A 12,744-nucleotide genomic window follows, 5' to 3' on the forward strand; every position below is an offset into this window, starting at 1 on the left:
ATGCTAATTTTGTTACTTGTAAACCAAATTTTATTAATAAAGCGCATTCTTGTAAATATGAGCAATCTTTTAGGATCTTCTTTTTGTTTATTATTTCTCATGTGTCTTAAAATAAAGGATAGGTCAATACTTACTGACTTTATTTTTTCCAGCTAATTTCGTGAAATGCGTCTAATTCGAAGTTAATAATCTATTCAGATGTGAGCTAATTAATTTAAAAAAAAAAATAACTACTTGCACGACATTCTTCTTTGAGGTTTTTTTTTTTTTTCGCTCTCATTTATAATTTATAGCAATCTTTCGCTAGAAAATCGTTAATAATTTAGGAAAATTTTATCTCTGATCACATAGCTTGCTTTTAACATTAGATTATGACTTAAACCGGAATTTTGTTTTTTTTTCATATAAATTTTTAAAAGTGACACGTGTGTTTCCATTGTAAAAAAATTGTCCTACTTTTTTCAGGCACCATAAATACGTGGAAATTGCAAATTTTATAGCATAGCTAAATCTTGGGTTTGTAATGGAGGGCTAGTATGCTAGGGATTTTGTCAGAAATGCTTCTGCATGCTTTGTTTATGAAAAAGATAAGGCACATTGAAATATTTCAATACTAAAACATCTACTCACTTTTTTTTTGGCAATGTAAGCTAGATTAAAGATTTGTGCAGATACTATTTCTTTTTATTTGTTTGTATTATTATTTTTCTTCATTAGTAAAAAATATATTTAATGACTACTATTTTTCTTTCAGTGTGGCAGTCTTTCAATTAATTTGGCACTAGTTAAAAATTTTGAGTAAGATATATTTTTCTAAAGGTTTTGGTAACTTTTTTCGTAGTATTTTTTAAAGCAAAATGTCTTAACTTTATTCTATATTTCTTCATACTTGTGCAACCATTCATGAATATTTGACTTTCTAACTGTAGAAAATTAACATTTCTTAAAATATGTGTCATTGTATTTTTTGTTTGTCATTGTTATTTTTTAGCCAAATTTTGAGTTTTCCATAACTGATAAGTCATGAGTTATCAGTTGTCGATTAAGAGGAAAATCTCAACACTGTCAGACAGACAGATTCGTAGAAGGATTAATAAGAGCCTAAGTACATTTTCAAATGATACTTGTGGCAGTTCACAAAACAGGAGTAATATTCCTTCATCGGGATTAACTCATCCTCCTACGAAATGCTTAAAAACAATAGTAACCAATCCTCAGCTGCAGGAAACTGTCTCAGCCTACTCTAGTATTGAGGAAAACTTAGAATGTAATTCATCTGATGCTGAATCAGATACATCAATTGATACTGATGAAATTAATATCAATCACAGTAATAATTTTGGGTGTTCGCCCTTTTCATTACAAAATACAGAAGCAGAATTTTTACAGTGTAATACTAATGAAGAATTCAACTTTCAGTCTGGTCTTGCAGAATGGTCCATTCAAAATAACATTACCCATACAGCTCTAGGATCATTGTTAAAGCTTATGCGCCAACATAAGTGTTTTAATAATATTCCAGTTGATCCTCGTACTGTTCTCAAGACCCCAAAATTTATAAATATAAAAGAATTAACTCCTGGACACTATGTATATTTTGGCATCGAAAAAGAATTAAGAAGAATAGTTTGCAAACAAATTACACCAGCAGATAAATTGGAATTGTCAATCAACATCGATGGACTTCCAATTAGTAAAAGTTCGAGTAGTGCATTGTGGCCTATTTTGGGCAGTATAGACTCCCACAATGTTTTTGTTATTGCACTCTACCACGGACTGGAGAAACCTCATAATGTCACCGAATTTTTAAGCGATTTTGTTGAGGAGGCCAAATCTCTAATAGATAATGGTATTATAATTAATTTTAAGAAGTATGATTTTTCAGTCAAAAATTTCATCTGTGATGTCCCTGCAAAATCATTTATTTTAGGTGTTAAAGGACATTCAGGTTATAATAGTTGCACAAAATGCAAAACTAAAGGTGAATATGCAAATAGAAGGGTTTGTTTTCCTGAAACTGATGCTTCTAAAAGGACAGATAAAGAATTTAGGTTAATGTCAGATACAGATTTCCATTTAAAAGAAACCATAATCAACAAAATACAAAATTTCGGCATAGTGAGTAATGTTCCACTTGACTACATGCACCTTGTATGTTTAGGAGTAGTCCGCAAAATTCTAAATATTTGGGTTAAAGGAAAATTGCCACATCGTTTGCCATCTAAAGATGTCGAGGCTATTTCCACAAAATTGAAGGCATTAAAGCAATATGTACCAACTGAATTTGCCAGGAAACCTAGATCTTTGTCTGACCTTGCTTATTGGAAAGCAACAGAGTTTAGACAGTTTTTATTGTATACATGTCCAATAGTTTTAGAAAATACGCTGTCTTTAACCAAATTTAATAATATTATTTCTCTGCATGTGTCAATAAGATTATTTTGTGAGGAAAATCAAACTGAGAAGTTAATTGTTTATGCAGATTCTCTTGTGAAACATTTTATTGAAAGTTTTGCTACTGTTTATGGTAAAGAATATGTCTCGCACAATGTTCATGGGCTCTCTCATTTATCTGATGATGTTTTAAAATTTGGTAATCTTGACAATTTCAGTGCATTTAAATTTGAAAATTATATGAGAGAGTTAAAAAAATTTATTCGTAAGCCAGAAAAACCTTTAGAGCAAATTGCCCGTCGTTACTATGAAAAATATTCATCAGAAATGAACATTCCAAATAACTATGCAACAAGTAATAAGGAAGTTTCTCTTGAATTTTCTCATAGTAATGGCCCTACAGTAAAAAACTGTACTTTAGATAACCAGTTCAGTATTGTTAGATTCAAAAATTTCTTTTTAAACTCCAAATCTTTTAAGGATAGCTGTTGTCTCTTAAATAATAAAGACATTATTCTTGCTAAAAGCTTTGGCACTTTCAAAAATGTTAACTATGTAATTGGAATAAAATTCAAGACAAAAGAGAATTTGTATGAAATTCCTTGCAAATCTTCAATTTTGAATACTTTTGTTGTTTCCAAAGTATCTAACTTAGAGATATGGCCTCTCTCAACTATTACAAAGAAAATGACTATTTTTCCTTATAAAGAAAAATATGTCGTGTTTCCACTTTTACACTCTTAGAATAGTTTATCAGCTATGACATGACACGCTCAGTAAGGGAATGTGGGGCACCTTGAGACACTTTTTAGGTAATGATTTTTAGAAATTTAATTTCCCAATGAATTTTCAACAAACTTAGGAGAAAATGTAATATAGACATTTTTGCTTCAACTAAAATTTATTTTATTCTATTATTTCATCAAATTAAATTTTCATAATAAAAATTAGAAAGTCATTACATCGTCCCAACCTGCCCCACTACCTTGGGACACTACCAAAATAAGTTAAACGAATAAAAAATACTAATCCTAATTGATTCAAAAATCTTTATTTACAAACTTACAGCCTAAGAAGTTTTATTAGGTTCCATGTTCATTTTAAATTTACTTATATACCGTCTTAAGAGTTCTTTTACTCAATCCATGTTTTAGCTGCCTCTCTAATTGAAATTTTATTACTAAGAACATTTTCTGCTGCAGTTTCAAGACCGGAAGCCTTTTTCGCAATTTTTGTTCATTTAAACCGTTCATCACATTTATTAAGCATAATGAAATTGGTTTTTTCTGTATTATACACTAGTGGGGTAGTGTATCAACCTGCCGACTTAAGTTGTTATTATGTATCAACTTTTTAAAAGTTTGGCTTAGTAGTACAATACATTTTTTGACCTTTAAATTGTCATGAAAGTACATGTTTTAATTCCGACATGCTCTGATTTAAATTATTTTGTTTCCTACTTGAAAATTTCAATAATGAAACCACCTATTAATGTAACTCTAAGCCTCTGAAAACGGAAAATTAAATTGGTGCTTATCTGTTAATGTGAGAAATTTCAAAGTACACTGAAGAGTAGAGGCTGCTATCATCTGTGTTGTCCTAAGAAAACTAATTTCTGTTGACAAAATTAAGCTGAAATTTACAGTATTCCAGGTGCCCCACTCTCCCCTACTGAGAGATCCGTTGTAATAACTAAACTCATCTGAATATGGCAAACTAAAAAAAATTATTGTTTCTGTAAAATTTCGTAAAATTATTTTTAAATTATAAGAAGAGTAAATTTTTAAAAGATTATGTTTACACCTAATTATGATAACACCTAAATATTTTTAAATTTGGATAAATATTTCTATGGTACATGTGGGGTTATAGGAACAATATTTTATCAACATGAAATTTTGTCATGGAAATCTGTTGAATGACAGAAAGAGGGACTTATGTAGTTTTGCCAGTGGAAGTTAAGATTCCATAATGTATTGTAGTTAAATTTAGAGCAATACATTTAAATTAACGAACCCTGCTGCTTGACCAAAACTTGAAAAAGATAACCTTCCAATCATATAAACTAAATAACCATGACTCTAAAGGTTTAAATTCTAAAATTCTTCTAATTTCTAAAATTCTTTAAAACATCATTTTGATAAAATACATATCATTACAGAAAAATGAATTTTAGCTATTTTTTAGAAAAATTTTATTGTTTCATAAGTCATATTTGATTCTAAAGGTTTTCTGCACAAACCTGCAACAAAATTACATTTATGTGTAATTCTGAGCTAATTTTTCCTATGCATAAAATGAAGGTGCACCAAGAAAAGACATGCCATAGCTGATAAATACTAGGTTTTCTCTGTTTTTATTCGTGTGCTGCAATTTTTTTTTCTTCTGAAATATCCAACTATTTCCAAAAAATTTTTTTTTAATTGACTTGTCGAAAAGTTTAACTGAAAATTAATTTTTTCAATGAAGCAATTGCTTTGACGTAAATTGCGGCAAATTTCAACCTTTTGCATCTTGAAAATATTTCGAATATTTTGAAATTTGGAAGTTATTTTAACGTATGTTACCTTAACCGATACTTATTTAATTTTATATTTTAATATTCTATTTATATTTGTATACTTACTTTTAGTTATGATTTTTCTGTAGTTCAGTGGAAATGAGGAAGGTATTACAATTTAAGTGAACGCATAAAAATACTATATTTTTAAATGCAGTATTTTGAATTTTTCTTGATGCTATCAATTAGCTTATACCTTAGAAGTTTAAATGTAATATTCATGGCATTTATAAACATAACGAAATAATTTGAAGTGAAATATGTCGCTAGTGAATTATCATTAAGCAGGGTTTGCTAAAATGTATCAATAATACATGTCATAATATATATCCAATATTTATTTTTTTGAACTATGTTTTTTCAATATAAAAATTATATTAATCATTAATAGTGTTCATTTATTATTAAAATAAACCAATAAAGGATACTATAGTTAAATTCTTAATACATCATTAACATAATGTAGTAATATAATATATTCCTCTTTTATTTTATACTCAAAATTATTGACAATGTAACAATTTTAATATAGATTAAGATTGCCTAGTTAAATATGAAACATTGGTCAGAAAAGAGGAAAATGTGAATCTTATGAATGTGCACTGACTATAAATGTACATTTTTCATTTCTAAATTATATAATTGTAAAAGTAGGTATAGCTAGGGGGGGGGGGGGAACGAGTTAAGCAGCTAAATGCTAAAGTAACTGAATCAAAATCAATCAACAGTTTTAAGTAGAATATTAATTCTAAAATATGTATAAGCATCATATATTGCAATAATAAAAAATTTAACTAATCAAGGGTCTGGCCAGAAGAAATGTAGGTCCTTTTAAGGACCCTTCACAAAAATCTAATTAGTTAAAAGGGACCCTTCACAAAATTTTGATTGACCAAATCGGACCTTTCATGGACTCTTACTTTAATAAATTAGTACGAAAACCAGAAATCTACTCTATATTGACGGATAACTTTTGGTTTACATTTTGAAATTCCACAGAAAAAAAAAAAAATTCTCAAAAATAGGACCCTGTAAGTCCTGGACAGACCTCTGCTAATATAACAGGGTGCTACAAAGCATTTTCTTTTTTAATTTTGCATGATATTGTATACATGACCTGTGACTTTTACAGGGCACATGTATGTATTTGTATATAATCATATGAGTATAGTAGTTAACATCCAATATAATGACCAACATCAATTTGAGTTATGTTATATTTTATTTTTATGACATTAAATTATATTTCACAAATTATAGTGAATATGATGACAGCCGCATGAAAATACCATTAGTTCATAAATTTTGACAAGTGTATATTTAAATATGTAAAGGAATATTACTTTTAGGTCCCTTTAACATAATAATGTAAGAAAATAAACAGTGATTTGAGGCTGCATTTACTATTAATTTGCTGATTGAAAATATTGGATTTTTCGAAAATATATTTTTGAGCCTTCTCGTTAAGCTCTAGTAGAATGCCTGTTTTTTTTCTTCGAAGGTTGGCAAGTATGAAGATGTTATCTTTTAAATGAAGACATTTTTCTAACACTTTCCTGTATTTTTCTTTCTTTTTTTTTCTGTATTGTAAATGTACTTAGCTATGGATTTAAAAAAACCATATAAACAGTACATGGTGGCAGAATTTGAAGACGGGTTAGAAGTTGTGCCTACTAAATGGAGGACATCAAAAAACCACTGCCTTTTCCCAAACACTACATCTGCAAATCGGATGACTAAAGCAGCGAAAAATTTGGAAGACCCCAAAGAATCATGGGCGACATATAGAATGAAGAAGATATATGCATATTCCAGTAAGATTTTTTTTTTCTATATATAAAACTTTAAACATATTAATTCTAGCAATTTTAACAATAGCTACTTTTTTTGGACTTTCCAAAATTATTGAATAAACAGGGCAATTTTTAAGAAATACAAAAACGGTCCTGCTCTCTATCAGTCTTGCATAATATAGACGAACGCTCGAACGGCGTTTGCAGAAAATTTTTGGGTCTGCAGAAATGTTTTTCAAACTGCTAACGTTAATGAAAAAAAAATAAAAAATTTCTAAAGATAGTTTTAAATACCATCCCAGTTTATTTCTGTTAAAGCCTTTTAAAGCACGTGCGTGAAAAAAATTAATGGTTTTGGCAGTTTTCTTCAGTTGATAAAAAATAAAAACTAACTATATGTTATTGTAAAAAATATTAAATGATTTAAAGCACTTTTTTTTTGTCTCTTTCATATTTGAATATAAATTTAATTCTTTATTCACAAATGTGAATTATGCAAAATAATTATTTGCAGAAAATTTTCCAGTTAGGATTTGTGTTTGCAGAAAGCTTTTTATTTTATCTAAGTCTGCTCTCTATCTTGCATTTATGCATAATAGAATCCCATTACCCTGTGCTTAAAAAATAATTTAAAGAAATTAAAGAAATTAACTACCTTTGTTTAACCTACTTTCTTGTAAAATTTGTAAAATTAAATTAAATTTTGGACTTTGGTTCTTTTTGAACTGTTTAAAAAATATCTGAAATTGTTTTTTATGGGAAAATTGAAATTCAGTATTTTTCCAAACAAACTTAATTTGAAATAAATTTTGATGAACACAATGTTCTTTGAAGGATTTCTTTGTTTGGTTATTTTTTTATTTATTTATTTTTTTGAAAGCTTCCAATTCAAAACTTTTTGTCTACAATCAGAAAATAACTTACAACAATATGTACCCTCGGACAAATTGAAAAAATTCAGACATTTAGGTTAAATATGAATTAAAAGGAAAATTAACCAAAAGAGAAATAATAGAGATCCATATAAATGATAAATTTTCAAAAAGGATTACTGCAAAAAGCCCTGGCACTTAAGATATTAAGTCAAATCAGTAAAAAGTCATTCAAATTAGTGCAGGATTTTAAGAATTAAAAAGAATGTTTCAGCTAAAAAAAAAATCAGTGTCAGAAATAAAAACCAATGTATCTGGTAGGAAAAGAACAAGTTGTAACCAACAACAGTGTTATACATACATGCATTAAATACTTACTAAATATTGATGTAGCTTGGTACAGTTAAAATAATTAAACTGGAAGTAACATATGACAGAAACATAATTGGTTTTGTACAAAGATGTTTTCTTTTTTGCAGATTCTTATGCAGGAGCACTTCGAAAGATGGAAGTTGGGTGCTACCAATCAGATGGCTTTTCCAGCACAGAGAATGAAAATGGAAGGGATGAGACTGATTATGAAGAAGTGGACGAAATAAAAAATTACCCCCAGGTCCCCAGCTTGCGTGGAGAGGAAGATAGCTTACCAGAAAATTTAACAGAAGAGTCTTTTCGACAACAGCTTGACCAGCCAGAACCTGTAGCAGCTGAGAAAAGTGTTACTGCCACAGGTAAGACATTATCTTACCAAATGTTTGAATGATGTTTAATGAAATCTACTAGATATTGAAACTCTTATATTTCATTTTAGAGCTGAAGGAAATTCTTCGCTGTACCACAATCAACAAGTTCAAAATAGACACAGTGCAAGACAGACAGCTGGAAATCCTCACAAAATTGGATTTGATCCTCAATAAAATAGGAGAGCAGGGCAAGGAAAATGTTCCAGTTCCCGCTGCTCCAGACCTACCCTGCTTTCCTATTTCATCAGAAGAGGATGTTCTGATCTTGGAAGAAAAATTGAGTGAGGAGGAAGTTCGAAAGCACATGGTAAGATTTTTGAAGTCTTTTTTATTTCTCTATTACTCCATCTCTAACAATAAAAATTTTTATTCTGACTTCTTTCGTAAATTTGGGGAAAACGGAAAATTGAGAGGTTAAGAAAGACTCTTCTTAGAAAAAAGGTTATTTTATAGAAAAGTTGGTCGAGGCGGACATATAGTGTAGATTATTTTGACCAAGTTATCAAGTAATTATTTTTATTTTATTTTATTTTTTATATTCTAAATTGACTTTTTATAGTGCACTGAATGTTGACACAATAAGTGAATTTTCATGCTTTCTATCATGTGAAAAAAAAGAATAAGTGTGTTTTATGCAAAACTGCTTTTAATGATGCATAAAATAGAACTTTTAAAGGCATTTTGAGGTATATCCATTGGTTTGTGTTAATTTTCAGTCAGTCTTATCAAGGGGGTGCTGTTTAATTGTGTTAAGAAATTTTTTTGGGTAAATTGCATCTTGGGTTGTCAGTAGAAATTAGCATAGGTAGGACTCTACTTAAACTGATGCCCTAAGCCTGCAATAATTTGGAGGCCCCCTAGTAGAGTGCAGTGGAACATACAATTTTACAGGAGAGACAAAAAGGTTTTTATTTAGCCCAAAACAAAAGAAAGATACTTAAGAGCATTAGTAAAGAATTATACGAACCATAGGTCTTTTATAACACTTTGCCAAACTCCTGCAAGATTTTTTTTTTTTTTTCAGTTGTGTAACTTTTTTTTTTGCTCATTAGTGATATTTCAGTATTTTTTACTCGTACCTTTATTAATTCCTAACTTACATATTTACGATTTAAATTTTTAAAATCAAAGGAGACCGTATTTTCAATAAGTTTATAGAAATAGATATGTTCGGGCACCCTTGAATAAAATACATCATAGTGTTCACAAAGTGAATATTATAATTTATTATACTTTTAAATGATCATAATATTTCATGTGACAACTTTTCAATTTAATTTTTGCCTTTCAAAGATTTTTTTTTCTTTTTTGAGTATGATGACAGGATTCTTAATTTATTTCATATGAATCTCTGTAGAGTGTTACAGTCTCCCATGAGTGCTATTTAAATGTCAGCATTTGTATTACTAAGCTCTTCATTGAATTTTTAAAAATGGTTTCATAAGTGAAGTTTTCTGCTATTTATTGTAATTGCAGTGAAAACATTTAAAAGGAAAATTAAATGTTTTTCTCACAAATTATATTCTTCAGTTAAGAAGCAAAATAACTCATGAGAAAAACAGCTTCTGAAATACTTAAAATCTCTTAATACATTTTTATGCTATTTTGGCTTATTAATATAATTTGTTAGATTAATTAATTTTAAGATAATTTAGTGGATGATTTATGAAGGTAACTCTCATGAGAAAAATGGTGACTGAGAAGTTTTTTAAAATGTGAATTAATTAACTGACTAATAAACACTTGATTAGGAAGCTGTAAATTGCAAGAAATTTGTACCCAAGAAAGTTTTTGTTTCATACAGCAAAAATTTTTGAATTTTGTCAAGCCCAATATGTTAATACATTTAAAAATAACCCTTGTACCTGTTTATTTTTGCAATAACTTTAAATAATTGTTAGTTTATTATCGGTTATTACTGATATTTTGGAAAAATATTAAATTTAAATAAATGAATGGATAGTATTTTAGTTGTATTTTTGCCAGTATTTCAATTTGTTAGTATTAGAAACATAATATTGTATAAAATTGAACTTATGTCACAGTATTATCTAAATGTCTACTAAAATAATTAAGGTTGTGTTTGTGTTTTACACTAGAAATGTGTTTTTGTTTTATGCTCTTACCTCTCCACCTCCATTTTTTTCTTTATTCCCAATTTTCAGTGATTGTGTCTTAAACTATTTACATCATTATTCATCATAAAGGCCTGTTAAATGCAAATTCTAAAATCAATTTACTTAATTCAGTTATTTTATTGGCCTTTTTACTACTTTTAATGTTTTCATTTCGTCATCGTCTCTTTGAATCCGATAGGAAAGGTGTATTTTTCTCATTTTTGGCGCGGCGTTCTGTTAAGTGGCAGACAAAATTTTATTAAAATCGTAAAATGAAAATTATCAGTTGAAATTCGGTGCTTTGATTGCATTTCAATTATTAAGAAAATGACGTGCTGAAGCACTATTGTAGTTCTATTTCTGCATCAATTGTGTTGCTAATTATTAATAACTAGAATTTTTATGTGCCTTTTTTTCCAAAAGAAAAAACTATGGGATACTTATGTGTATTTTCTATTTAAAAATATTATTATATGAATCTAAGCTTGCATTTATTTATTATATTATGTTTTTTAGTAAAAGTAGGCTCAAATTGTATTTATCACTTAATGAACATTTGTAAATTTTTTGGTCTATAGAATATTTTTTCTTTTTTATTTTTTGTAATTTTCAAATGTACTTGAAGAGAATTACAATGCCTTGGTGGCAAAACAATTAATGCATACACATAAATAAATGATTTGCACTCTTAGCATGCTAATAAATGATTTACAGACCTCAAATAATTTGGAATTTTGGCAGTAGCACAGTCAGAAATTACCTTCTTGTCAGAGAAAAACGGTGCCCCCCGCTATGCCACAAACATGAGTATTTTAGTTTCTCTACCCATGAAAGTTTACTTTTTAACTTTCATTCAATTCGTCCATTTACTGTTATTATTTAAGAGAGCAAAGGTACCTGACCCTCTCTGTGCATCGCTGTTTGTGATCCCGAATCTCCAAAAATTTTGGGTTGTCGTTTCTGAATTTTTTTTACTGACAACTTCTAAAACTTAAAAAAAAAATTTAATGTATTTTTTGCTTGCCAATGATTTTGGTACCCATATTTGAAGAGTTTTACGAAGGGGGAGGAGGAGGTCGTCCATATAGTTTCGAAAATTTTTACTCTGTCGCTATCAATTCTACAAAGAACTGAAATCGGCAGTTCCTGTTTATTTTTGGGGGGGGGGGGTAGCGCACTTCCCCTCTATAGCTCTCTTGATGGTGGCCCTAAGCTGCCTTCGAAATTCCTTGTGTGCACTGCTGATATTTCACCTGCATCCATGTCTGATTAGCTCCAGACCTCCATTAGACATAGGATTGACCTGGTGCCAGCAAATCCAGTGGTCCTTCAAAGTTTTACTCATTTAGAGACTTTCAAGTATTAATAAACAAATAACAACAAACTTAAATCGCAACAGGCCCCCTCAGCTCACCGGCTCTTCGGACAGTTGTCTGATTTGCCAGTCTGGCGCTGCCGAGTGTGACTTGTTACAGATGGATTCTTTTATATACCCTTCATATATATATATATATATATATATATATATATATATATATATATATATATATATATATATATATATATATATATATATATATATATATATATATATATATATTATATATAGTATATATATATAGTGAACTTTCAAATACATTTATGCATTTTTTTTTCCAGATCAGAGAGCTGCAGAAGTTTGGGGGTGCCCACCTGGCAGAAGTGGTTAGGAGAATGTTGGTCTACCTTCTGACGGATGAAGTGGCAGAGAAGTACAGCTTCATGGGCCTAAAAGGAAAAATGCAGTTTTCCTCTCTAAAACTGTGCAGCCTGATTAATGGCAAGTGTCTTAATAATGTTTGATTATTTTCCTATAAAGATGTACTTATGTCTGGTATATTTGTTTGTTTTCCAGTTCCAGAATGCTAATGAGAAATAGCTAATTCCTCTGTTGTGTCCGATTTTGTTAATTTCCCTCCTGCTATAATCGAATAGTTAGCCAAATTAAATCTGCGAGAAGTGATAAACTTTTTTTTTTTTTAATTGTAAGACATCATTTATTAATGTACAATTGTTACTAACTCATTGAAGTATGAAACAGTAAAGAAAGAAGGCCCTTTAATTGTTTGTGCTTCTAAATATGTAAAGTTAACTGACATTTTAAAATATATTTTCATTGCAGAAGTTTTATATTATGAAATTTTGAATAATGGTAAGTATCATGGAGTTCTGCATTTTTGGATTTCAGCCAGATGTTTGTAATTGTATATGTAAGATTTTTATTAA

The 12,744-nt window shown here is 29.2% G+C and overlaps 1 protein-coding gene across 2 annotated transcripts; it reads left to right on the plus strand.

Annotated features, from left to right (window-relative positions):
* The first annotated feature begins 681 nt into the window (after positions 1–681).
* Positions 682–12,418, plus strand: LOC129233977 (uncharacterized). 2 transcript variants are annotated; one of them, XM_054867888.1, is made up of 5 exons: positions 682–798; positions 6,556–6,768; positions 8,099–8,350; positions 8,431–8,669; positions 12,139–12,418. In XM_054867888.1, exons 2-5 carry the CDS (start codon positions 6,558–6,560, stop codon positions 12,319–12,321), a joined length of 885 nt encoding a protein of 294 aa, XP_054723863.1. In that variant the 5' UTR covers positions 682–798; positions 6,556–6,557; the 3' UTR covers positions 12,322–12,418. The 2 variants fall into 2 exon arrangements, with proteins under 2 accessions (XP_054723863.1, XP_054723862.1); XM_054867887.1 differs by lacking the exon at positions 682–798 and having other exon boundaries at positions 6,279–6,768.
* Positions 12,419–12,744: the final 326 nt, after the last annotated feature.

Source organism: Uloborus diversus, unplaced genomic scaffold, assembly GCF_026930045.1.
Source record: "Uloborus diversus isolate 005 unplaced genomic scaffold, Udiv.v.3.1 scaffold_86, whole genome shotgun sequence".
Lineage (NCBI taxonomy): Eukaryota > Metazoa > Arthropoda > Arachnida > Araneae > Uloboridae > Uloborus > Uloborus diversus.

Bases quoted from the DNA above. Each gene is read 5' to 3' on its own strand.
- LOC129233977 (XM_054867887.1), top strand. From the start codon at position 6,546: ATGTACTTAGCTATGGATTTAAAAAAACCATATAAACAGTACATGGTG. The intron at 6,769-8,098 runs GTAAGATTTTTT...TCTTTTTTGCAG, and splicing joins GAAGATATATGCATATTCCA to ATTCTTATGCAGGAGCACTT. The intron at 8,351-8,430 runs GTAAGACATTAT...ATTTCATTTTAG, and splicing joins GAAAAGTGTTACTGCCACAG to AGCTGAAGGAAATTCTTCGC.